General features: G+C 34.4%; 3 protein-coding genes across 5 annotated transcripts; 1 reads left to right on the top strand and 2 right to left on the bottom strand.

Annotated features, from left to right (window-relative positions):
• The first annotated feature begins 1,041 nt into the window (after window positions 1-1,041).
• Window positions 1,042-3,639, top strand: LOC111005220 (uncharacterized). The gene is made up of 4 exons (XM_022276660.2): window positions 1,042-1,202; window positions 1,596-1,703; window positions 2,487-2,654; window positions 3,357-3,639. Exons 1-4 carry the CDS (start codon window positions 1,101-1,103, stop codon window positions 3,477-3,479), a joined length of 501 nt encoding a protein of 166 aa, XP_022132352.1. The 5' UTR covers window positions 1,042-1,100; the 3' UTR covers window positions 3,480-3,639.
• Window positions 3,640-9,735: 6,096 nt separating this feature from the next.
• Window positions 9,736-14,121, bottom strand: LOC111004601 (uncharacterized). Of its 3 annotated transcripts, none has more exons than XM_088127904.1 (6): window positions 13,610-14,121; window positions 13,273-13,535; window positions 11,981-12,453; window positions 10,730-11,072; window positions 9,936-10,019; window positions 9,736-9,825 (listed from the first exon to the last, which is right to left on the bottom strand). In XM_088127904.1, the coding sequence occupies exons 3-6, from the start codon at window positions 12,415-12,417 to the stop codon at window positions 9,775-9,777; spliced, it is 915 nt and encodes a 304-aa protein (XP_087984030.1). In that variant the 5' UTR covers window positions 12,418-12,453; window positions 13,273-13,535; window positions 13,610-14,121; the 3' UTR covers window positions 9,736-9,774. The 3 variants fall into 3 exon arrangements, with proteins under 3 accessions (XP_087984030.1, XP_087984029.1, XP_087984031.1); XM_088127903.1 differs by having other exon boundaries at window positions 13,640-14,121; XM_088127905.1 differs by having other exon boundaries at window positions 13,648-14,121.
• Window positions 14,122-18,621: 4,500 nt separating this feature from the next.
• Window positions 18,622-23,366, bottom strand: LOC111004600 (vacuolar-processing enzyme). The gene is made up of 9 exons (XM_088127078.1): window positions 23,088-23,366; window positions 21,690-21,854; window positions 21,445-21,601; window positions 21,087-21,172; window positions 20,800-20,999; window positions 20,269-20,317; window positions 19,712-19,921; window positions 19,121-19,327; window positions 18,622-19,044 (listed from the first exon to the last, which is right to left on the bottom strand). The coding sequence occupies exons 1-9, from the start codon at window positions 23,307-23,309 to the stop codon at window positions 18,862-18,864; spliced, it is 1,479 nt and encodes a 492-aa protein (XP_087983204.1). The 5' UTR covers window positions 23,310-23,366; the 3' UTR covers window positions 18,622-18,861.
• Window positions 23,367-25,029: the final 1,663 nt, after the last annotated feature.

The following is a 25,029-nucleotide window of genomic DNA, read 5'->3' as shown; positions in this document are numbered from 1 at the left end:
TCACCTATATGTCATATCTATATTTACCATCACCCCTTTCTATTGATAATTAAAAATATAAACATAGTGAGAGAAATATTGTAGCTTTTTCTTGAATGGATTAATCTCTCAAAGTACTTTTTGGTAAAGCATCCCAACTTGTCACCTTACATCACAAATCAAATTTTACAAAACTTCCTCTAACAACCGTTTCATGATTCGATCATACTTATATTTTAACTAAATCTACAGCCTACAATCAAATGTAAAATCGAATCACATCCATTCAATTAAAATTTATTTATTAAGCATGTCACGCAAACGTTTAATTTATAGTGTTAATAGTTACGACTAAATAAAATGTAATTAAAATTTTAGTTTAAGTTCTTGGTTTTTTTAAACTTTTAAAGTATCTATTTTAGTTTCTAAACTTTCTTTCAAAATATCTACGTTAGTTCTTTAGATTTTAAAAAATATTAACTTTTCATTATTATTCTTTCACCTAACATCTGATTATGATTACTAAATGAGCACCTCAACTAACTAATGCGGCTCTAGTACAAGTCCTGTGTCAATACACATGTTTTGTGTTTTTCGAAAGATACTAAAAAAATAAACAAAATAATAATAAAAACCAAATTGATCAATTTTTTTTAAATAGACTATTTGACCTATATAAAAAAAACTATTTGAAAGTTGAGTAAAACATAAAATTAAGGACTTAAATAAATATTTTGAAGAAAAAGTTTACATTCTAAGCAGACACGGTAGTAAAACATTAAAAATATACAAAAGTTACTAACACGAGCATAATTTGTAAAGACATATAACTCATTTCGTTAAAGATAGCCACATTTGTTCTATTTGGTTAAATTTAACCGTCAATCTAAACATGGTTAATTGGCTATCACCACCCTACATATTTTTTTTTACTAAAAAAACTAATTTGACCAAAATATAATTTTAATAGTATAGTCGGGTCGGGTCGTGTAAATGGGTTGATTTCGTACACCCGCATCCGCACCGGAACCACGACCCATAGCTTTTATGCGTCTAAATCCAAATTTGCACGCATTCTCGAACGCAGACTGTGGAACTGTGATCGAGCAAACCGCTCAAAAATGGTGAACTTCTTGCTTAAGATCAACGCCGAGCTCGAGAATCTCACAAACCTTCAACCCCAAGATGGTTGCGACGACCCCAACTTCGCTTACCTCTTCAAAGTATTTCTCTCCATATCATCCCGATGTAGTTTTCTTCGTTCATTTGATTAATCCTTTGGATTTCTTCTATCGCTTTCTGAATTTGTAAGTTATTCACTTGAGCTTGTGGAATTCGTAGCGTAAAGCCTTCATAGCTGGAATATTATATGTGTGCATGATCCTGTTTTATCATCCTTCTCTTGCTTCGATCTTATATGGTCGTTTTCCGTAGTTTTATCCCTAGAAATCTTCTAATATTTGTTGAATCGATCTGAAGAAACGATGTTCAAAGATTCTTGGTTCCGTTCTCTTTCTTTGTGCTGCTACTGATTGGTTGTTACCGCATTGTCCTCTTTGATTGTGTTTACTGAACTTGCCTGTATGTCTTACATGTTTGATGTTTTCGATCTGAAGTTGAAATGCGGGAGATGTGGAGAGGTGAGCCAGAAAGAAACGTGTCTGACCCTGAACGAAACTGTTGCTCTCCATGGGGGAAAAGGGACGACTAACCTCGTTCAAAAGGTGATCCTCTTTAAAAGATCGTCATATTTAGTAGATATGTATAGTAGTTAGTGTCATAAGGATGAACGTTCTATGGTTGATGAGAAAGTGAAGGGAATGAGAGGGAAAATTTTGGCTCCCTTATTTTGAGGTCCCAAGCAATGGTAATTGCAGGATTTCAACACTTCCTGATTATAATACTACATGACTCGTTCTTAATCTTAACTTTTTAATACTCATGTAATGACTATAATTTCTTAGTTAGCTTCTAATTCTTTTCTTACTTTATAACTGTAAATTTTTTTCGAAATCAAATAATGTAATTTGCTATTTATGTTGTGGGTTATAAGTAACTTATCACAGTGTTTTTGGAAATTTAGGTCTGTAATCAAAATAAGATGGAGATACAAGTTTGCAAGTATGAAAATTGAGAATGTTAATATGTTAGAATTTTCAATATCATTTGACCATGAAGGTATAATAATTTTCAGGATTTCCAGTTTAGTGTGATTGTGTGAATGTCAGTTCTGAAATTAGGGACTTTTGGCAAAATCACTATGATATTCTGTTTACCTTCTACTTCCATTACCCTTTCCCTCTCCTTTCACTGGGACCCTGAAATTGTACATGTATAAATTTACATTTTTATTTTTCTAAAGGAACAGCTGAAAATTAAATTTGATCAGAGATAATTGTCTTACATCAAACTATGGTTTATTTCAAATAGTAGGTTCAATCATTTCCATTTGCACATAAAACTACCTTCAAACTTGACTGCAATCTTCATGCCCGTTTTCCTTATAGTGCAAGTTCTGTGGGAGGGATGGAACTGTTACAATGATTCCGGGGCGAGGTAAACCATTGACTCAGGAAACAAGTGAATCAGGGAAGTCATCTCCCTTGATGTTATTTGACTGCAGAGGTTATGAGCCTCTGGACTTCATATTTGGACCTGGATGGAAAGCAGAATCTGTAAGTTCCCCATTTATCTACCTGCCAACTCCTTAATAAACGTGAAGTATTTGACATGACCTACCTGTTCTCTGGTAAATGATATGGGTTTCTGAACTCCATGGTCATATATAACTTTTTTTTGTTTATTCTTTTTTGACAAAAATCACATATAACTTGTTGATCATGCAGATTCGGTGTTTTAGAGTTGGCATGAGACTAGAACATTCTCTCTTTCCTACTTTTCCTATAATCTGTTTTCTTGGTTAAGTTTTCAATTTCCGGGCTTGGTTGCGCAAGCCTGTGACCCGAGTGGGGGCATTAAAATGGTGGAACGTGGTGCAATCCCATTGGTTAAGTTTTCAATCGTTGGTATAGCATTATAGATGTCTGTAACCTTGATTTGATAAAACAAATTCTCTTTATTTTTTGTCCCCTTTTCAACTTGAGCGTGTTTCATTCTCTACTGAGGTTATTTCTACAACTTTTGATACTTACCATTGTATAACAATCCCACTCTCTGACCTTACCCTGAGCATTAATACTTTTTAAATAATATGACTTTAGATGCTTAGCGATTTATTATAATCATGCTGTCTATTATTTTGGTCCAATTTACTAATTATGGAGAATAATGTTGCCTGTGATCTTGCAGCTTTATTCCCAAAGTATACGATAGTTTTTTTATATCAAAGTTTAAAGCAGCTACCTTATTTTTTGCAGATAGAGGGGACTAAATTTGAGGACATTGACTTGTCTGATGGTGAGTTTGCAGAGTATGATGAGAAGGGAGAATGCCCTGTCATGATTTCCAAACTAAAGGCCACATTTGACTTGGTAAAGTAGGAGAATAATCCCCACCTTAGATCTCTCATTGTAAAAAATTGACCATATTGAACAGCTATGAATGATGCTACTGATGCCACCCCAGATTATACTTTTTTGCATCACTTCTCTTCATCTTTCTGTTTGTGAAATATGAATAAAGTATGCGCAGTTGAATGAATGGACATGATTTTGGTAGTAAGTTTCCTTTCTGGTTAACTGCAGAAGTTTGAAAATACATACCGATACTGTAAAATCGAGCATTCACAGATCGTTTTAGGTTAGCTGATGCTGATGGATTAGAATTTTAACTATAACATCTTGGGTGCACAAGGATAGTCACAAAATCGAATCGTCTGGCCGAATTTGATCGAACCGAAGTTGGTCGGTCAGTTTTAGAGACACGACATTGGTACTGCTCACCCCTCGTGCTCTTTGCTCTCTCGCCTTCCCTTTCTCAGCCCTCTCTCTCGTCACCCAAACTAATGTTGACTGACTGCTGATCACCTGTAACACCCCTTCTTGGAGAACCTTCGAAAATAATACCGTTATTTATTTATTTAATCAATAATATTGTTGAAAAAATAATTAAATGGAGACTTTTTTTTCGGTATAATTTAGCACGTGTTCTCACAAAAATAATTTGAGTCGAGCCAAACTTATTTCTATTTAGTAATTATTTGTTTTAAAAAATAAACACAATTTACATTTAGTTTAACTTTAACATATGTTTCTAGTGCTTTTATTTCACTCAGTAGCTCTTGGATTTTTCTACTCAACAGTAATTTCTTGAAAGTTATTGCTGTAAGACTTTGGAGTATTCCTTTTCATTGAGGAAAAAATTGACATTAGACTAATTCTAATACTTCTAATTAATTATGTACAAATGGGTAGATAAGATATTTAAAAGTTAACTGGAGCTTACCTCAACTTGTTATAACTCTGATCTCTGACCAAAAGGTCGTGATTTCGAATTATCCTCCCACATGTTGTATTAAAAAAAATAGATACTTAAATTGTATTTTCAATATTATTTTGGCTGAAATTTTAAATAAATAATCCAGAGAAGTTTACAACATAATCAATTGTGTTACTTTAGAATATTTTCTTGACTCAAATGAAAATTTCAATAGAAAATACTCTAATATTTAATATTTATTCTTGTGTTTATTTTCAATAAACATTTGAATCCCCGACTCTTCACTCTATTCAATAGAATGCGAATAATGGCAAAAATCTAAATATCATTAAATTTGACAATAGTAAAATATTAGTGATGAACATATAACTAAGCATCGAGTAGTTCCAACATAACTCAATTTTAAAAGTAGATGGTTCAGAACTAAAAGAACCAAGTGCACACAAAATAATGGGGGAAGATATTCTATTCTGTAACGTTAATTTCATGCCCATAAAGAAGTTTCTGGAACCACATTAAAAAAAAAAAAAAAAAAAAAAAAAAGAAATCCACCAGCCAATCCCACTCCCCTGTCATTTCTTAACAACACAGCGCTGTCTCTCTATTTTGGGCCCGGCCCCACATTACTAACCACCTTTGGCCATTATTGGACCAGGCTTCGTATTTGTGGGCCCCACCTCTTCATTTATTTTTCCCTTTTCTTTTTAACACATTTCGCTGTTTCTCTCAGTGGCTCTTTTTACCGTGTCTCCACGCTCCAATCCTCGCCGTTAGATGCTTGTTCGTGTATTCCACGCGCCATTGTCGCGTCTCGATTACTGGAATTCGTTACTCATTAATTTTGAACCCCACTAAGCCGAAGAATCTTCCACTTTGCAAACGGGCCGTAGGACGTTGACGTTAAATGGTAAACGACGGCGTTTTTTAATTTGAAAACAAAATGGTTCACATTTTTTGTTTTTTCTTTTTTCAAGAGTCGTGGATATTTCAAGTAAAACAAAAAAGTTTAAATCTCTTTTTCACAATTTGTTTTTCAAAAGTTGTTGAATGTAAAATAAAGAAACTAAAAAGAATGGTTTCACCTGTATTGGAGGTTGGTGCCTTTATTGAATAATTTTATTATTTTTCAAATATATTTTTTAATTTTATTTATTTCATTTTAATATCTAAATCAAAAAACAAAAAAAATGATAAATTGATTTTAACTATATACATCCCTACTAATAATTAACATGTGTATGTATAATTTATGTATGGTTGGTTATATAAGTATTAGGTGAGAAGGTGTTATTGATGGTAAAATAATAGCAACACTATTTGAGAAATTTACATTAATATAAAATAAACATGTATATTAGAATATAGTAAAAAGTTTGAAATAAAAAAATGCATACCATCAAATATAAAAGTTAAAGTTAAGAAATGTCGCATTTATCTTTTATAATATGAAGTATATATTGACTTTTCTAAAATTCATCTCTCAAAATGAATGTAATTATGTTTTGAAAGTTAATATATAACTCTTGATTTTTTTTTTTCTAGTTAAGCAAATGACACGATGGAAGATTTGAATTTCAAATTATAATAACTATTGATCATTCAAGTTACATGAGACTCTCTAGTTATTTTAAAAGTTGATAATTTAAAATAGATATTTTATTTTAAATTGTTATGAATATAGTTAAACTGGTTAATAACAAGACACTCTTTATCACTTTAAAATAAAAATATTAGAAATTTTTAATTTCCAAACCAATAAACAAATAAAAACATTAGATGACAAAAATGGTAGTCAAGTTTTAAAAAATATATATATATTTGTATTTTTTTAAAATGCCACAAACTTGATTTTTTATTGTTTTTTTCTGTTTGAATTCAAATCAAATTATACTACTTGTGTAAAAATTTAAATGTATTATTATATTTTAAAATAAATAGTTTGAATATCTCATTTATATAATTACTTAGAAATAATAGATTTTATTGAAAGCTACAGAATTAAAATGGAACAAGATTAAAATTTGAGAAGTAAAATGGAATTTAAAATTGTTTTTAAAAAAGACACTTTTTGTTTGAGCCAAAATGAAAATGTTGTGCGGTGGAAAGATGCATTACGCATATATTCCCGTTGGTGCTCTTTGGGGAATTTGGGGACCACACCGCCAAATTAGCTGTCACTCAACTAATCGCCAGCTTGCCTGCCCTCTGCCCGAACACCTGCCCGACTTTCTCTCTCTCCTCCCCCGTCTCTCTCTCTCTATATATATCTCCTCCAAACCCTTTTCAATGCTCAATTCCAACGAACGGTCTTCGCTCAGTCTCTCATCTTTCTCTTCTCTCGTAACCCTAACCAGAAATCTCCGAATCATCAATGGCCGCCGTTTCCAAGGCTTCTCTCATTGCTCTCATCGCCCTCATCTTCGCCGTCGCTTCCTGCGCCGCTCAGGAGGCTCCGGCGCCGAGCCCTGCTTCCCCTGCTTTCTCCATTGCTCCTTCCGTTGTCTCCGCTTGTCTCGCCGCCTTCGTCGCTCTCGCCTTCGGATCTACTCTCAGGATCTGAGGTACCGACTGACGGATATGGTGTTTGATTCTGCCATTAATGTATTTGATGTGTTTTCGTTCTTGGAGTAACCCTGGGGGATTTATATTTTAGGTGTTTCATGGGATTTTAGTTTCTACACGTTTATCGTTTGGTACAGAGAACCTCTTTTGTTCACACATTCTTATATATAGAAGCAGGTTGTGATGGTTTGTTGACGATTGTGCTATATATATTTTATATATATTCTGTTCTTATGATCAGTAAATCAATTGTTTCGTTCTTTTAAATCTCTCTCTCTCTCAGCTCTGGTTCTTGTTTGACTCTTCTCTTTCTATTCCTAATCGCCGCCGGCAACGGCATTGATCCGATTTTCCAAACGTCAATCTGGAAAAATATCCTCGTGATTATCCACGATCGTCCACTTTCTTACCGTTCTTATTTATGCTTAAGATTGTGTACACAGAGCTTACTTATTTTAGCTGTTTTCCGAATTCGTGAGGGTAATAGAACATCGGATGAAAAGATTTAACTATAAGAGAAATTACTACCAGAATTGGCGATTGTTCAACTCGAACTTCAAAGATTTTTAGCCATTTATTTATGATTTTTGGACCAACACAAGTCTAATTGTCTTACCTGGTCTCGCTGTAGTCAAATCGGTGGGGCAGGCATCCATGTGCCATGAATAATGAGCGTGAAAGGTGCCAAAATTTTGTGGTTGCCATTACAGCGAAAGCATTAATGCCGAGAACATGCTCTCTCTTTTTGCTTTTTTCTTCCTTCCAGAGCATATAGAGTATAGACAATTGAGTAAACAAATCAAATGGCATATTGGTTGTGAATTGTGATTGTGTCCACTAGAAAGAGTCTCCTCTTAAAGTAATCTTTGTTATTTTTAACTCAAAAGGTTAAAATTTGCTTTAATTTTATATCAAATTTGGATGATAAAAAATCACACTGCAACTTACCTTGTACATATAAAATGGACAGTTCACATATGTTAAATAACATGAAATTCAGTAAGATATTATTTTAACTAAAATATTAAAAACTGATTAGATTTTCTTTTTTTTTTTTATAATAGATTCAAACCTTTTACTAGTCTAACAAGATTATTGTTTGAAAGAATATATATATTTTTTTTCAAAAAACGAGATGGATGTTAAATTTTTTTTGTAACTTATTCAATTTTTCAGAAAAATATTACTGCTTTAACCAGTTTAGATTCACAGTAAAAAAAAAAAAAAAACTAGTTTAGATTCTTTTGTTGGATGAGAAATTGCGGCTAATTCCATACATTTAGGGACCAATGATAAAATTACACGTGTCCGAATCTAATTATGTCACGTGTCTCTTTTATGATCGTCCAATAAAATTAACTAATTGACCATTAAGCTCATCAAAGACTCTATAAATAAAGGGTCACCCCTCATTTGAAACAAGGGAAGAAAGGACGAAGGACGAAGCATCCCAAGCCAAAAGCAAAGAACTTCACAAGCCACAAAGCTAAAGAACTTCACAAGTTGCAAAGTCGAAGACTTCAAAGATTCTTCAATAAACTCAAAGCCGAAGACCTCACAAAGTCTTCATCAAACTACAAGCCAATGAGCTTTATTAACAAGTCAAAGTCTTCAACGAGCTAAAAGTTGAAGACCTCAAAGATCCTTCGACAAGCAAAAAGCGAAAGACATCAACCATTGATTCAAGAACAAGCTCACGAACCCTTGAATTAAGGTATATATTTGAGAAAATTAATCAATGGATTATACATTAGAGATTATACCACCCATATACATAAATACAAATACAAGTTAATTAATTCGAGTTTTCACTTCGTTGAATTTCTCGTCGAACATCTTTTATCAAAAAAAACAAAAACAAAAACAAGAGAGACTAATTTAGATATCAAGTAATTTTATGGACTAAAATTTTGAATCTCTATCATATTCCTTATTTGAATGAAAAACAATAACAATATTTAAAAAAGTATGCAATTAAATTAAAGTAGTACAAAACTAAAAATTTAATATAACATATTCTAAAAATATAAAAATAATTTGACCTTGAGTCAAACTTTTCTCCTCATAGAATTCATTATTGCGTATATCTATATTTATTTAACTCGGGCAAACAAATGGACAAAAATCTGAAATAAGATATTGTACTTTTCTCCTCTTAACATTAAGACATTCAAATTTGTACTCGGGAATTTTAGCACTTTTTTGTCCTTAAAATTTGAATTTGATTTATATTTGATATCTAGTCCATAAAATTTAAATTTGATTATTGTCTTTGAATTGATTTGAACAGAACAGGAAGATAATGTGACAGATCATGCTAAGAAAAATTTTGGATCCAAGAAATGAGGGATTTTTTATTGGGGACAAAACCACAAACTTTTTTTTTTTTTTTTTTTACTTCTAGATACAGGAAGTTCAAACTTGGATATTGGGTGGTGCAATCCTCTTACCATTGTGCCAACACCCGAGAGTGCTTAAACTCCTTTACGTTGATTTAAAACCTTGTGACTTTTCTTTGGTTTTTTCAAAAAATTGTGGGGAAAGAGAGGCTGCAGAGTGCACAGAAAGTGTACAATCTCTGCTAAATGCGGTGCCATTTGCCAATCAAACCCATAAGTTTAATATTTGAAATTCAGTTGCCTTAAATGTTAATTTAACCCATTTGCTACAATAGAACGAGCCAAGAAAGATCTACAACTACAAAAAGTTCTATATATATATATATAGATATTGGTATTTAATAATCCACATAAACTTCCTCCTCTTCTCCACAAATCATATTACAAAACCACTCGATTTCTTTTCTTTTTTTAAGCAGCCACTGCCCTCCCTCTCTCACTCTGAATCTGACTCCATGTTCACTATTGCCTTTAGCCCTCTTGGTCTCTGCATCCCAAATTAAAATTAAAATTTTCAAATTACCAAATATATATATATATATATTATCTTTTAATAAAACAAAGAGAAAAAAAAAGGGGATATTATTTAATTTATACCTTTTTAGAAATCTTCTTCTCCTTCTCCCTAACTTCGTATCTCTCTAGTGTTAGATCGCACAGCCACGTCCCTGGACTCACCAGCTGCCACCCCCAAAACCAAACTTCATTATTGTCTAAAACGACGCCGCTTCCATCCACAAAATAATAATAAAAAATCCAAAAAAAAAAAAAAAAGATAAAGCACACAGAATTGCACGGCAACGGCCAACAGTGGAGGGGCCCACTCAACTGAGGGTAGAATTATATTACAAAAATGACCCTTCACTTCGAAAATTATTACGCAAAAACCAACCACTCCCCTCCCCATTCCGCGCCACGACGGGACAACTCAGCCCACGCCCATTCCTTGTCCGTTAGCGCCTCACTCACACTGCGGCTTCAATTTCGCTGAAAACAGTCGAATCACAGCTCTCCACGTGGCACCCCACCCACCGCTCCCTCACTACCCAAATATCCTCATCCTCGGTCCACAGTACCCTTTTTCTCCTTTTTAAATTCATAATCTAATTTTCCCAAATACACTTTACTAAACATTTTTTAGTAAAATTAAACTGCACTATAAATTTTATTCAAGCCTTTTTACTTCTTCAGGAGAGATATAAAAAATCAGGTTAAGAAATAATTAAAGCAGGAACAGTAAATATTAGGCGTACGAGGAGTTGGAATTAGGAGAAAAAAAATAATAATGATAAATGAAATCATAGAAAAGAAACAGTAAAAGTGAAGTAAAGTAAAGAAAGGAATGGGGGAATCTGGAAGGGGATTGGGAATTGAAGTGAAGAGGTTCTTACATTGATGGTGCGTTGAATAATTTTGGCTCTTTTCTTCGGTCTCTGAGGCAGTTTAGACCCTTTGATCGCCATGAAATCTTCTTCCTTCTCTTTGTTCGTTAGGGCAATTACGAACTTCGGCGGCCATACCGGTACGACCGTCTGCGGCGGCGCTAGGGCTTCTCCACTGCCGGACGAAGACCCGCCCTTTTTACTATCCGATGTAGCCGCGGATTTATGGTGCTGCTGGTTGTCGTTAATGGCCGTCGGTCTCTTCTCCGGCGCCGCCCTTTCCGGCGACGTAATTGCTCTCACACCGCCGTTGCCGTTGGCTCTCATCGCACTGGAGCAAATCTCAGAGTTCCTAACAATCAAAATCGAAATCGAAATCGAAATCAAAATCAAAACGCTCCAGTATCCTTAGTCCTTCCTACGAAGTACCCCCAGATTAAAGAAATTATAATTAATAAAAATCAACCCCGCACACAAATTACAAAACAAACCCTCAAAAACAAAAACAAATCTCGTAAGATCGATGGATTATTCATTAAAAAAAAAATTAAAAGAAAAAAGCAATTGGTGTTCTCTTTTTTTAATCTTTTGTGTAGGCTGAAATTACGGGATTGACCTCGGGGACGAATCAGATCGGTGGAGTAGTTGGGGGGAATCTGGCCTAGTATTTGCGTAGAAAAGGAAAATGGTGAGTGCTGGAGCCTTCGCCTTTGCTCTTTTAAGGAGAGACCTGTCTTTTCCATACGAACTCCCCCCCGACACCTCTCCGCCGTTGGATCTCGAATTTTCCAGGCTACGCGTCAAGCGGATCAGGAACAGTGTGGGGACACCGGTGCTCACTCCGATCAATGGATCCGACGGCCATAGTTGGCCACAACCAAAAACGGACACGTGGAAGAAAGAGAGGACGTGTCCTAATCAATCGGGTAAATCCCGAGAGTTGCTTCAAAGATCGGATCATCATACCACAACCCCAACTTGCAATTATTCAAATAGTGAAAAAAAGGACGATCAACTTGTCAATTCTGGATCTGCTCTGACAATAATTTTGTAAAATCTATTTATATTCATATTTCCAAAAATGGAGCTTAATTTTCAGAAATTATTTACAAACGTAAGACATATAACTTGAAAGCCCAATTGAAAAGCCCAAAAAGAGCTTGTAAAAAAATTCACCACGGCAGCCAACAAAAAGCAATTTTGAATTTTGAATTTTGAGGATCGGCTGAGATCAATCAGAGAAAAAGTTGGGGGCGGTACCTTAGCATACGCTGAGGCGGAGCTGGCGGCGGCGGTTGAGGAGAAATCGGCCGTTGACGGAGATTCAAATACCCATTACTGTGATTAGGGTTATTATGGATGATGGAGGTGGGTTGGTGGTTGTGGTTCACGGAGTCTTTATCGGCTCGAATGACCCGGCGATCCACCCGGACGGTGGTTCTGTGAACCGGTGCGGCGGCGGAGACGTCCTTCGCCTTGACCTGGACTTTCATACAACGGAGACGCTTCCGGTTTCCCCATTGCAAGACAAAGTCCGACGGCGCAGGTTGCTGCTTGGTGGCGGCGACGGCGACGGCGGCGGCCTCAGATTTCGCCCGCAACAACAGTGAACCGTCCACGACGGTTCTGTCCCTACCATGGGAATTATTATTAACGAAATTGCCATGGCTGTTGATTCTGAGATGGTCCTTCTCCATCTGCTTTTTTTTTTTTGGAAAAAAATTATACAGCACCTGTCCCATTTCAAGGCGGGGTTAGTCCAAAGAAAGATTACCCAAAAGGTTCCAAACAATTAAAGTGGCAAAGAGAGAAAAAAGAAAAGAAAGAGAAAGAGATAAAAAGTAGACGCTGCAATTGGATTTGGTTGAAAATGTCTGCAGTATGAACGAAAAATGGAAAAAGCGTAGAGCGTGGAAGAATTCAATCATACTGTGTGGAAAACGAAGGTGTTTCGCCATTGATACTGGAAAAATCTTACTCGAGAGAACACAGATGTTTGGCTGCTGAGAAAAGAAAAACTGTAGACCTCTAAGAACTCAAATTCTGAAGACCAAATTATGAGTTTTCTCAATTGAATGATTGATCCGGAAACGAAATCAAAGAGAGTTGAAAGCAGAAATCGGTTCTGTTTTTTTAAGAGAAGTTAAGGGAAAATCTGGAGGATCTTCTTGAAAATGTGGGGAACTCAAAGAAGGAAGTTATCGTCCAGAAAAGGAAAGAAAAGATTTCCCATGGAAACAATTTACAGAGAACCTAAATTTTCAGGGGAGAAATTAGTGAGGATTGTAAAGGGGATCCGGATTTCCAATGCCTTAGAGAGAGAGAGAGGGAAGATGCTGCCACGGCAGCGGCAACTCGAATTTTCAAACTCCGAAAGCAAATTATCAGAGTCTAAGAATCCAAACAGAGGAAGGCGATTGCTATTCGATGCTGCAGGTAGCAACGAACCGGAAGAAAATCAAACCTCGGTCGAACTGAAATTTCGGATGAGCACAATTAGAACGGAGAGAACAGGGGCTGCAAAATCCACCTATCAAATAAACAATCAGTACCTGAAATTTCTGATCCGCGATTCAGATTATACTTCGCTTACAGTCGTCGGGTTTCCCCCAAAGAATCAGCTCCCCGAAGAATAGAAATCTGCTTCTTTCACCGCAACAGAAAACAAGCGAAATGTAAATCCAAATCCAAGAGTTCGTTATACGATTGCATTTTCATAGTCCAATTCTTCTTCCACTCTCAAACAAGGTAAGAATCTCTGTCACCGATGGCGACCTTCATCATCTCTCAGAAACCCTCAGCGAGCCACTGAAATCTGTTCAACAAAAAATTTCAAGGGTTAGAAACTGATTTCACAAGATAAGATCAAACACAGAACAGAGCGATGACCTCAAAAAACACTGATTGCAAATTCCCAACCTCCAAACCTCGAAGTTTCTTTCCTCGCGCCTCTGCACAAATCTAACTTCGAATTTGAGAACGAAAAGAAATCGATTACACAATCGGCCAACCAAACCCAGATTAAAATTGGCCTCTCCGATTACGACCGTGCCTTCCAACAATTTCAATGCCTCAAACTCGTCAAAGAAGCGAGTATCTCAGATCGATTAACCCACTAAAACGAAGAAAAATTTTGAGCTCTTGGGTGATTTTTAAAAGGTTCAATTTAGTCCCTCCCACAATCAATCATAACAATTTCATAGTCCACACCCCACTTCCCAGTTCCCACCCTGTTTGGCTCCCGGGAAAATGAAGGAAAGTGAAAGGAAAATTTGCAGAAATAATCTAGAGAGAGAGAGAGAGAGAGAGAGAGAGAGAGAGAGAGAGAGAGAGAGAGAGAGAGAGAGAGGAAGTTTAACAAGAACTACTCCAGAGAGGTCCTTCCTCAATGATACAACGAAATGCCCTCTCACCCCTTCAAGTCCCAGTTTTTATACGCTCTTCATCGCTCCAACCGTCCAACAAGATGCATCTCTGGCCGTCCATCAACCATCGTGCGGCTCTGATCCCTCCTCTGCTTTTCCATCAACTTCAAATCCCGCTCCGTCCTCTCTTCTCCAATCCACGTTACGTTTCTCCACCGGCGTTAACCAATCTCACGGAGTCCTTAACGCCGTCGAGTTAAGCAATTAAAAAAAGAAAAAGAAAAAGAAAAAACCTTTTTTATTAGTTCTTTTGGAAAATATTATAATAATGTGATATTTATTTATTTAAGTTTGTTTCTGTGGAACCGATGTGACGGAGCAGCTTAGATGGAACCGGGAACTCGAAGCGACTTAACTATGGTTAGGTGGACTAACCATGGTTAAGCATTTTAGTAGACTTCTTTCGCAATGTCCGGTCAAATACCCAACAGATTATACGCGCGAGGCTCTGGGCATTATTGAATTGAAGATTCAGTGCAATAAATTCAAAAAAATAAAATTATTTTTATGATTTGATCCCTCAGATTTAAATTTTACGTTTTATCCCTTCAAATTTTAATAAATTTCCAATTTAGTCCTACTAGTAAAAATTCTGAGCTATAAATAAATGAAAAAAATCACATGATTTTTTTTTCTGAATAACTAGTATTGATATGGGTTAAGTCATCATTTGAGTCCTAGTTTGTGTTTGATTTCAATTTCGTTATTATATAATTGACCTCACCAAAAATTGACAATTATCTTAAACTCTGGGGTAGTATATTTTATTTTTCTTTTTGGACAAAGGGTACATTTTATTTGAACATAGTGAAGGAAGATTATGATATCATATGGGAAAAAATAACGCACAATATTGATAAAGTTATATAAGAAAATTATAAATTTTTGGTAAATTTACAAAAAAAAATTAAAATAACCAAGTAGAAATCAAAAAATATATTCAAACTATTAATTTTTATTTAATAAAAAAGTTTGCATCTCATTTTGATCCATTCTTTTCAAATAATTATCGTAAAACATTTATTTTAGTCTTCGACCCAACAAATGATCATTTTGGTTCTCGGTGTTATTTAATCACTCATTCACCCAATAATTGTTTTAACCAATTTATGTCAAGGTTAAAGTCAACCTAGTTTCATAGTAATTAGCATATATCTTCAACAAAAGATTGTGAGTTTGATCATCGTCCCCACATATTATAATCAATTTAATGCGTGTTCGTGAAGGATATGGTAGGAATTTAAATTTAATTATGGTTTTTTAGTAGATTCAATTGTAACTTTTTTTAAGTAGAACAAAAAAATAAAAAATCGAATTTACGGTACGGGACATTTAATTACAGTTAATACATGTGAATGTGAGGTTTGAAATAGAGGGAGGAAAAAGGCAATCAAAATTAAAGATAGAATTGTTGGAAATAAACGATATTTGACTTTGGTCATCTTCCTCACAAAACGTTTCAAATCACCACTAAATTGTCATTAAATGTCAGTCTTATGACTTCATCAAATTTTTCAAATATCTAAAACCATTAATATGCTTATGATTTCCCCCTTTTTTTTTTCAAAGTTTAATTATATTGTTAAAAAAAATAATCTCAATCCAATTGAATACCAAGGACAAAGTCATCAATTCTAACATCAACTCAACTCAACAGCAATGAGTACATGTCTTTAATCAAGAAATTACTAGATCAAATCTTCCACCTTCACTTATTATACTAAAATAACCTTTTTAAAAAAAAGTGTATTTTCCCGAACAAATTTCTTTTCATTTTAACATGTTTTTATTCATGTACTTTTCACTCCCTTAATATTTTACTCTTATACTTATTTATTTATAACCATTTAGTTTTTATACTCCAAAACAAATTATTGAAATTTAAAGATACGAAGAGTATATAGTTTAACCACTTTTAAGTTTATATCTTAAAAAGAGTTGTTAGCTCCATTTTTTTCCAATCAATTTTTTTTTAATACCACAAATGTAGAGTGGGCAATTGAATTTTCAATTTTAAACTTCAAATAATGTAATTGATATTTTATATGAATTCTGTCTCATCGCGGTGAAGTTCTCCCTAAATGAAATTTTAGATCCACTACTGATGTCATGCTCTAGGCAACAGAAAATTTAATTTGTACAGTTCTAGAATTATAAAATCCAAATTGTTATAAATAAAAAGTTATTAAATAAGGGGGAAAAAAAAAAAAAAAACAAGAGATGGGCTTCTTGTAAACCTCCTAAATCATGGAAGGCACTTTTTTCATGGGGTTTTTTTTTTCAAATATAGATACTAAATAAAACTAACATATCAAAATCCCTCTCAAAAAAAGAAAGGAAAAAAAAAAACTAACATATCAAAATTCTCCCGTGATGTTTAATACTTATAATTTCTATCTCTCTCCTCACTTGAAACTATAAAAATCACTTTGATTCTTCCCAACCATGTTTTTTTAATGCAACATGTGTGGTAGGGGACCGAATTCACAACTTCTGTTTCTGCTCGCTTTGATAACCGTGGTATTAAGTGAATGTTGACGTGTCAATATTTTCATCGACATTCCATGTATCTATGAATTCGATATCAACATGAGATACATTTTCATAATATTACCAAAAAAATCTATAAAATATCAACAAAATCTCACTAATATAGACATAATATTAATATAAATTATTTTTAATTTATTTAGAAATGACGAAAATACTTATTTGTTAATTTAAATAGTTTTTAAAGATTTTCTACTTCTATAATTTTACAGAAATATCTAGACATCAACATTTTATTGATATTTACATCGACATTTCTATGAAATTGAGATCTTGACTATTCAATCGATATCGACGTTTAAAACCATGTTACCAACAAGCCTTACAAATATTAAATGTGTTACTGTTTTCCCTAAATTTTAATAATTGTAAAGGTAAGAGAATTGCATAAAAATTTTGATCCAAAAATTTACGTACGAGAGATAAAAGTGAAAGATAAAATTAGGGAGGTAAAAACAAATTCAATGAAAGAAATCCAACCAAAATCTAAACCAAGCCATACATGTTAGATATATTTAAATATATCGAAATTTCATTGGGGATTTGATATATATTTTTATATGAGTTCAATTAGTTTCTTTATCCCTAAATTTTATCGGCCCTAACTTTCAACTTTGTGTTTAACATATTCTCAAAATTTAAAAAGTGTTTAATGGGTCATTGACTTTCAATTTATGTATATTAGATAATATACTTTCGATTTTGTCTAACATATCTCTAATTTATGAGACTAAATTTAAAGTTTAGTGAATTATTAGGCAGAATTTTTAAAATTTAGAAATCTAATAGACATTTTTTAAAGTTTAAGAATCACTTAAACATAACATTGAAAAATTTAAGAACTTTTGATATTTTTAAAGTTTATAGACTTTGAAGACAACTTTCAGATTTTAGAAACCAATTTATTGATAATTTAAAAATATTTAAAAGTTATTGATTGACCCTAATATTACCACGTTGATAGATATTTTATTCTCTACCAACAACACAACAAATATTTGTTTTTGCAATAAAGAAATCGAATAGGACCTAAATGAGTTGTGCAGGTGAAATGTTCAACAAGTTAACCAGTCCATTTCTTCGTTCTTAAAAAAAATCTTACTTCTTACTGTTACAAAATTCAAAAAGATTTCATTTATATAATTGACAACTACTTTAATTTCTTCAAACATAATCATTGAATTTTATTCAATAAACTATTAAATCAGAAGTCATTACATAAGCAAATTATGCTTTTAGGTAAGGAACTAAAAATAGAATTTAATAGAAGTTGGGGAACACTAATAAGAAATCTTTAAAATAAATAAATAAATCAGTTTAAAAGCGGGAAAGTATATTTAAACAGGTATATTTTCTCTAAAATTAAGAACCAATTTCCTTAAAAATGTTTGGTAATTTGAAAACACGAACCTTTAATTCAATCTAAAATATTACTAATTAATTTTATTAGCATTAAGTTTGTAAAAAAATTATTTTAAAATATTATATAATTTATAATATGTTATATTTTACATGTTTTAATTTTAAAAACGAAAAATAAAACAAGTTCATTTTAAAATTTCAAAAAGAATAAAATTTCTGGATCATAGAATTCAAGAAAAAACAAATCTGCTTTGGCAGATTTAATAATTATAAAAGAAATGTAGAGGGGAAAGCGTGCAAAGTGGCAATAACACAAGATTGGGTGAGTGCATCTTTTGTGAATGGGCAAAACAGTATTCCCAATCCCAACAAATCATCAACTTTATATCCAATTCAAATTTCTTCACCACTCTCCAAATAATTCCAAACAATTCTTCTTATAAACATATTCCCTTTCCGAATCAAACTGTGGGGCCTCCCTTCACCCTTATCTTCAACCATCAATTCTTAATCCTTCTTTGGGAGGTTGGGATTATATAATAATAAAACTCGAGAGATAAAATATGGAAAAAGGCATCATATCATATAATTCTTCCTAATAATCACAGTTTTCTTCTTATAAACACATGCAAATACAGTGATTTTGAAGACTACCAGACAAATATTTTGCTTACGGTTTCCATTATATGCCTTTCTTTCTTACAGGACGGCCTGGAGTTGTATTTACAAATAACTTTGTCGTCGAAGATGCAATGATGATATAAACAATGGCGGGAGAATGGCTTGGTTGTGGCGGCTTCATCGTCAAGCAGTGAAGCCCTTGTGCAGAGAGCTCCACGGGCCGGATGGTACGCTTACGCAGGCTTGCGCCGATGCCTCCGCCATCTGCTCGGTCCTGATTCCGGCATTGCAGAGGTTTGCAAAGGACCTCATGTGTTTCATGCCGTACTGGGAGAGGGATCCGCAGTGTGTCTCAAAGGTCCTCACCTGTATGGTACATCACATCATTTCAGAATTACAGAACCGAAGATCATTGATGAGTATCTGTTTATATTGGCATTACCATAGTCTTAAGACAGTCCCAATTATCGACAAGGGGCTGGCCAGTGGGACGAACGCCATTGAGCACCTTGGGACCTTCTTCGATTCCAAACAACAGCTTTCCGATCAGCTTCACGCTGTTATCGATATGCACTCTATGGGACATTGCTTCCACAAAATGCTTCTGAGCTTTGGTCTTCTGGGCGGTGCCTTCGGGAGCTTTGCGAAACTAAAATGAACAGGCAAAGAGGGGGGAGCAGGGGAGGGGAGGGGTTGTTAGATGATGTCGAAACCAAAATTGCAAGCAAGAAAAAGCCTAATATTTTAGAAAGGTGACAAATAGTGTAGTTTATGTACTTATTCAGCCATTGAAGTCTCATGATTTAAACTTGTAACAGATGGCAAGTAACAACACAATCTAAACTGTGATGAGAGTGAGGATAGAGGCTTAAGATAAGATCTCTTCACAAGTTGAAGAACACAAATCATGGGCCAACTATTTAAAACAGGAAAAAAGAATTTGGCAGTCCTCAGAATGTCTGCTTCTTACAATATAGACCAAATAAATGGTTCAAAGATTTCCAAATTTGAAAATGGAAAAGGAGAAACTAACCTTTTCCCAAAAGTGGACCAGATCAGCATCGCGCTGATTGGTAACTTTTGTGGTTGGCCTCAAGGAGTTGGACTCGACAAATGTGTTATTCTCATTAGCAGGATCTGTACCCATATATGAGGACAATGCATCCTTGTTTAGCGCTATATCACCATATTGCATGACATGAGAGCCATAAAAATCAAAGTCATTTAGCGTCCTTTTCTTCACCTGAGGAATCCAGCAGTTTAAATCATAAAATTGTTATCAGCATCAAACATGGTGAAAAAGAATTACATTTCAGGTTTCTGACAACACCGAGCATAAAGCTTTGATGAGATAAACATATACTGAAATGTCTTCCTTTCGACTTAACTGTACAATCTGTATATTTTGAAAAGGATGAAAGTTTCAAGAAGCAGAATTTTCATTTTACTTAAAATGTCCTTTCGACTTAATTGTACAATCTTTACATTTTCACCGAGATGAAAATTTTCGTTTGTAAGAACCGTCAGAATTAAATTTAAATTCATAGGGAATTGATTTCTCCTAAAACGTTGGTGTCCATGGGTTCTTACCAGTTCATATTGCTGGCCCAAAGTTTCCGTCTTCAAGTTGTGTCTATCACTGTTTACAGCAGCAAAGTAAGAACCATCAGGTTTTGAAAAAAATAAACCACATCCTAGCTAAACTTAATCAAGAATGAATTAAGTAATTAATTGATTCTAACAACTTAAGCTCTAGGGATCACATGTGAAGCCGCGTGAACGTGTTGAAACCTCTAGGGATCACGTCTGAATCATGTTGAACAAATTAATGATTAAATTTACCATAATCTCATAGCTGAAGCTTTTCGATCTAATAATTATATGAGATTTATTCTTCAGCTAAAAAGAATACTAGCTACCAGAAGTAAGGGCGGTGCAGTGCATGGTGCATCTAACAATGAGAACAAGAAGTGAAAACAAACACCTAAAATCGAAGTTGCACAACAAAAAGAATATTACCTTTCAATATTGATATAATTTTTACCGACTAATAAATTAAAAAAAGAAAATAAGAACAAAGTAAACTACAACAACAATAGAGACGATATTATTATTTATTACCTGTCTTCCATCCAAGCAACACTGTACAAATCACCCAAGCAAGTATCATACTCTGGTGGAGGACCGGGATAGTCTCCTGGACAGTAACAACCCCAACTGCTCTCCACAGCATTTGATGCTGTGGTTGCATAGATGTCCATATCTTTAGGAAGAACGCCTTCGAAGATACTTCCTGATTCACAAGCTTCAAGATAGAATACCTACAATATTACAACACAGTCCCATTAGATAAGATTACATTCTGAGGATAACTGCAGTCTCTAGCAATGGACAGCACAATTACTTACCAGGCTTTTGTAGGATCCAGCAGCATGCTTCTTCTTTAAAACGTCAACAAGATCATCGGCATACATATAGGGATAAGTAGGCATCCCTGAACGACACACATCACATAGATGAGAAATTTCTTATCCATCAAGGAACAAGACTAATTAATTTGAAGTAGAGGATTCTACATTTATTTTGTTTTTTTACAATAAGTAGCAAGTAAAATATAGAAAATTAAACTGTTCATTCCATTTCAGATGCTCTATTACTTATAGACATAAATCAAGCAACTCGAACTAAAGTATCCAAAAAATTATGCCTGATACATGATAGGTCTCTTTATAAGTTATGCGAGCTACTTAGAAGAAGGCTACTCACCAAGCACACCAGGGCCACCGTGATCACTGTAGTATATGAAAATATGATCATTAGGACCACTGTCAACAACCTTTCCACTACCCCCCCTTAGAGCTTTCTTGTCTCCAAGAATGGCAGCAAAAAAGTTGTTCACGTTGACCTCCTCACCAGTGTAATCCTGACATGAACAGAGTTAAAGGTTCATAGGAAGCTACAACTAAATGAGTCATGTGTAAAAATAGCATCCATAAAGCAATAAGAAAGACCTTTGGGACTCCGTGGTAAACATCGGAACCCTGTGGATGGTTGATGATGACCCCACGTCTTGGGTTCTCTGGATTGAAGGCAATGTCATCGTACATGAATACGATGATGTTCTCATCTTTTAGCCCATTTTTCCGCAACAGTTGATAAGCATGGCAGATATCGGCCTAGTGGAACATGTGTTCATCATTGTTAGAGTCTTTTGAAATAATTAAACAGTCAATAACACTCAAAAAATGAAACAGGGTTGAAAGCAAAACAGTAGCAATATTCAAAATCTTTTATCCCCATCTCTACTGATCTTCTCTTTGTGTCACTGAAGTTATTAGCTGGGAAGTTTATCTAACAACAATTCGGTCAGCGCATCGTGAAGACACTGCAAGGTTTGCCACCAACTGGGAGACGTAGTTGTCCGTCTTACTTTTTGACATAGGACACCTAGACAGGGCAGAGCCACAAATTTTGGCCGGGAGGGGGAAAATTTTACATAGTTTTCTTTTTATACGTAAGGGGTGAATTAGAGAAAACTTCAAAATCTTTGTATTTTATAACAAACTAAGAGAAGGTAAGCCCTTCCTCCTCTTTTCTTCGCTCCACCAATGAACCTAGACTTTATTGAGCGCAGTCGTGCTAAGAAAAACTAAGTCCCTGTTTAACGAATTTAATTCAATTTTTTTATTATACCCCTCCTCTCTCTTTTGATTTGTAAGACCTGTAACATAGCTCTTCTTATCCTTATCCACAAGAGTTACAAGTGCCTAACAGTAAACGCTTTCAGTTCGGCCTTAAACGTTCCGTCACTCGTTCAACATAACAAAAGCAGCTACAGGTTCGATTACACGGTTATTCTTATACCAACACCATAAAATTTATATCGATCACAACCAGTAGCAACGGTAAAAGGCAGGCTATTGATAAAAAAAAAACAAATAAAAAAAAAACATGTTCCTTGAGGATTTCGGCTCTAACTTTAACGATTATCACAGCAAGAAATATCGAATAAAAAACAACGAATAAATATGGAAAAGACAACGAAACAGATATTAAAAAGAACTGAAAATTCAATCAATCAAACACGACGAAGAATAAACAGCAAAAGAATAGAAGTTGTTTAGGGGAAAAAAATATAAGAAACCTCATTCCAAGAAATATTACAGTAAAAATGAAATAGGTGGAAAGATCAGACTAGTTAAAACTAAATCATACATCAGAGAAAGATCGGCAACAGAGACAACATAATCGATATTTGGGAATAGAGTATGAAATAAGTACATGAAAACGCCAATAATCCCGAAGGTCAACATCAAAACAAACATAAATCACAACACGTATTCGTAATCTCAAAAAAGGAAAAAGAAAGAATCCAAGATAATGAAACTAATCAATTGTAAAAAAATAACCTGGTGCCTGTAATTCCAGTATCCATTCGAACCGGCGATCAAAACAGCCCATCTCGTCCCCACGGAGTCGTCATCGGTAGCATCGGAAGCTCCACGGTGAAAAAATTTCAAGGCCTCGGACGGCAACCGGAGGAAATCGCCGGGAACGTCCCGGCCACCGGAAGCCACTCCGAACAGGACAAGAAAGAGAAAAAGTAAAGCTCCGTTGGGGATACGAGTCATGATTTGCCGTTGCCGAGGAAACTTGGGCGATACGATTGGTAGCAACGATGACACGAAGTAATTAACTAGCTGTATATAAAGAAATGGAGGGCGGCAGGGGCGGATATTTGCGGGAATATCAGGGGTACAAATGGATTTTTGCTAGCCGTCTACAGAAAGACTTAATTACCCCCCCCCCCCCCTGGAGCCTTTCACCACGTCGTATCCTGGCCGTCCACGTGTATGGACAATACTGGGAGGTAATCCTCGTTTTCTGATACTTTTATTTTAACTTAATGCGTGCAAGTTGATAAAATGAAAGGGGGCGGCCCCACATTCGGTAGGGACTGATGGCCAACCCAAGATTCCTTCCACTTGATTTTTCTGATGGAATCTAGATACTTTTTAGTATTTTTCCTTTTTCGTTTAAATGTTATAGACATTCTAAAAAAATTATAAAAAGAAATCTTAAATAACAAATAAATATTGTCTCTAAATAAATAATAAAGAAATATTTTTTAATTTATTATTATCAATATTATGTCCCTATTAATAATGTTTTATTTATATAATTTATATTTTCAATTTTCTTGTGATACTATAAAAATTTCCATTAATACTTTGATTTAAATTACTTTCTTGTTATTAAAAAAATTCATTTTGAATAAATTTTATATAAATGGGTTTGATGGGATGTTACGTGACATTATGTTTTTTAGGATGGAGAATTCCAACTTATTTTTTTAATTGAGTGGACGAATCAACTGCTAGATATATTTTTAAATTTGTCAAAAATAATTATATATTTTTAAAATCAAATGTTAGACGAGGAATTACAAAAGGGTTCTGTTGGAAAATTAGGTGCTGCAAATAATTTTTCTTTACATAATTATCCAATCACACAATACAGTAAAGCAATAAACGACACAACATATCTATACGAGTTCACTCTAACATTTTATAGGTTACGTCAAATCTTTTGTTCAGATGCAGGTTCATAGAGGTCCCAACAAAGCTATGTAACCTCCAAGTATTATAATACACTATACTCACATATAGGAATGAAAAATACTCACAAAGAATCAAGATACAATTACCTCAAACAATTATCTCGATCTGTCCTATTTGTGTGTTGCCAATGCCCAAGTCGTCACCCCAAATCTGCCATAAAATTTCTGTCAAATACTCTAAAAAATTGGCTGCAAACAAGATGTTTTAATTTCCACAGCTAAACCCCCTTTTTATAAAACGCCTTAACGTTGAGACGTTGGGCATAGAGTCTCAATGCTACGACCCCAAAAGGCATCACACCAATCCTTGTGCCTTTATTTGTTTTTTGTTTTTTGTTTTTTTGTTTTCGCGTTGCAGACCTGCTGTCCTCTCGATCAAAAGGCTTCTATAGCGTCCAACGCTTGTTTTTCATCCCTGCTTCATCCCAACGTGTCCCGACTCAACCCTAGTTGGTTCCAAGGTCGATTTGGCTCCATCAATTCCAACAGATTCTGATATAATTATTGGTGAAATTTAAATTAGTAATTAAAGTAGTTCTATATTTATCTAAAAAAAGGTTCTTACATTGGAAGCATATGGATTAAAAGTTCAAAATTTCCCCCGAAAATAGGAGTAAAATCTCGATTATTAAAATAGTATATAAGTAGTTTTATTATTTTTGAAACTATATTGGAAATTTGAATGGTATGGATCAACTAGTTTTTTGGCGTTGGACGTTTTAGATTTTTTT

This window comes from Momordica charantia (genome assembly GCF_013281855.1).
Source record: "Momordica charantia cultivar OHB3-1 chromosome 8 unlocalized genomic scaffold, Mcharantia_2.0 BLBB01000008.1, whole genome shotgun sequence".
Lineage (NCBI taxonomy): Eukaryota > Viridiplantae > Streptophyta > Magnoliopsida > Cucurbitales > Cucurbitaceae > Momordica > Momordica charantia.
Note: the sequence above shows the minus strand (reverse complement) of the source record. Positions and strands in the feature narration are given on the sequence as shown.

Bases quoted from the DNA above. Each gene is read 5' to 3' on its own strand.
- LOC111005220 (XM_022276660.2), top strand. From the start codon at position 1,101: ATGGTGAACTTCTTGCTTAAGATCAACGCCGAGCTCGAGAATCTCACA. The intron at 1,203-1,595 runs GTATTTCTCTCC...TTCGATCTGAAG, and splicing joins ACTTCGCTTACCTCTTCAAA to TTGAAATGCGGGAGATGTGG. The intron at 1,704-2,486 runs GTGATCCTCTTT...TTTTCCTTATAG, and splicing joins CGACTAACCTCGTTCAAAAG to TGCAAGTTCTGTGGGAGGGA.
- LOC111004601 (XM_088127904.1), bottom strand. From the start codon at position 12,417: ATGGAGAAGGACCATCTCAGAATCAACAGCCATGGCAATTTCGTTAAT. The intron at 11,073-11,980 runs GTACCGCCCCCA...TTTGATTGTTAG, and splicing joins CCGCCTCAGCGTATGCTAAG to GAACTCTGAGATTTGCTCCA. The intron at 10,020-10,729 runs GTAAGAACCTCT...TGGGGGTGGCAG, and splicing joins TTATTCAACGCACCATCAAT to CTGGTGAGTCCAGGGACGTG.
- LOC111004600 (XM_088127078.1), bottom strand. From the start codon at position 23,309: ATGACTCGTATCCCCAACGGAGCTTTACTTTTTCTCTTTCTTGTCCTG. The intron at 21,173-21,444 runs GTGAGTAGCCTT...TGTGTCGTTCAG, and splicing joins CGGTGGCCCTGGTGTGCTTG to GGATGCCTACTTATCCCTAT. The intron at 20,318-20,799 runs GTAATAAATAAT...TGCTGTAAACAG, and splicing joins GTTGCTTGGATGGAAGACAG to TGATAGACACAACTTGAAGA.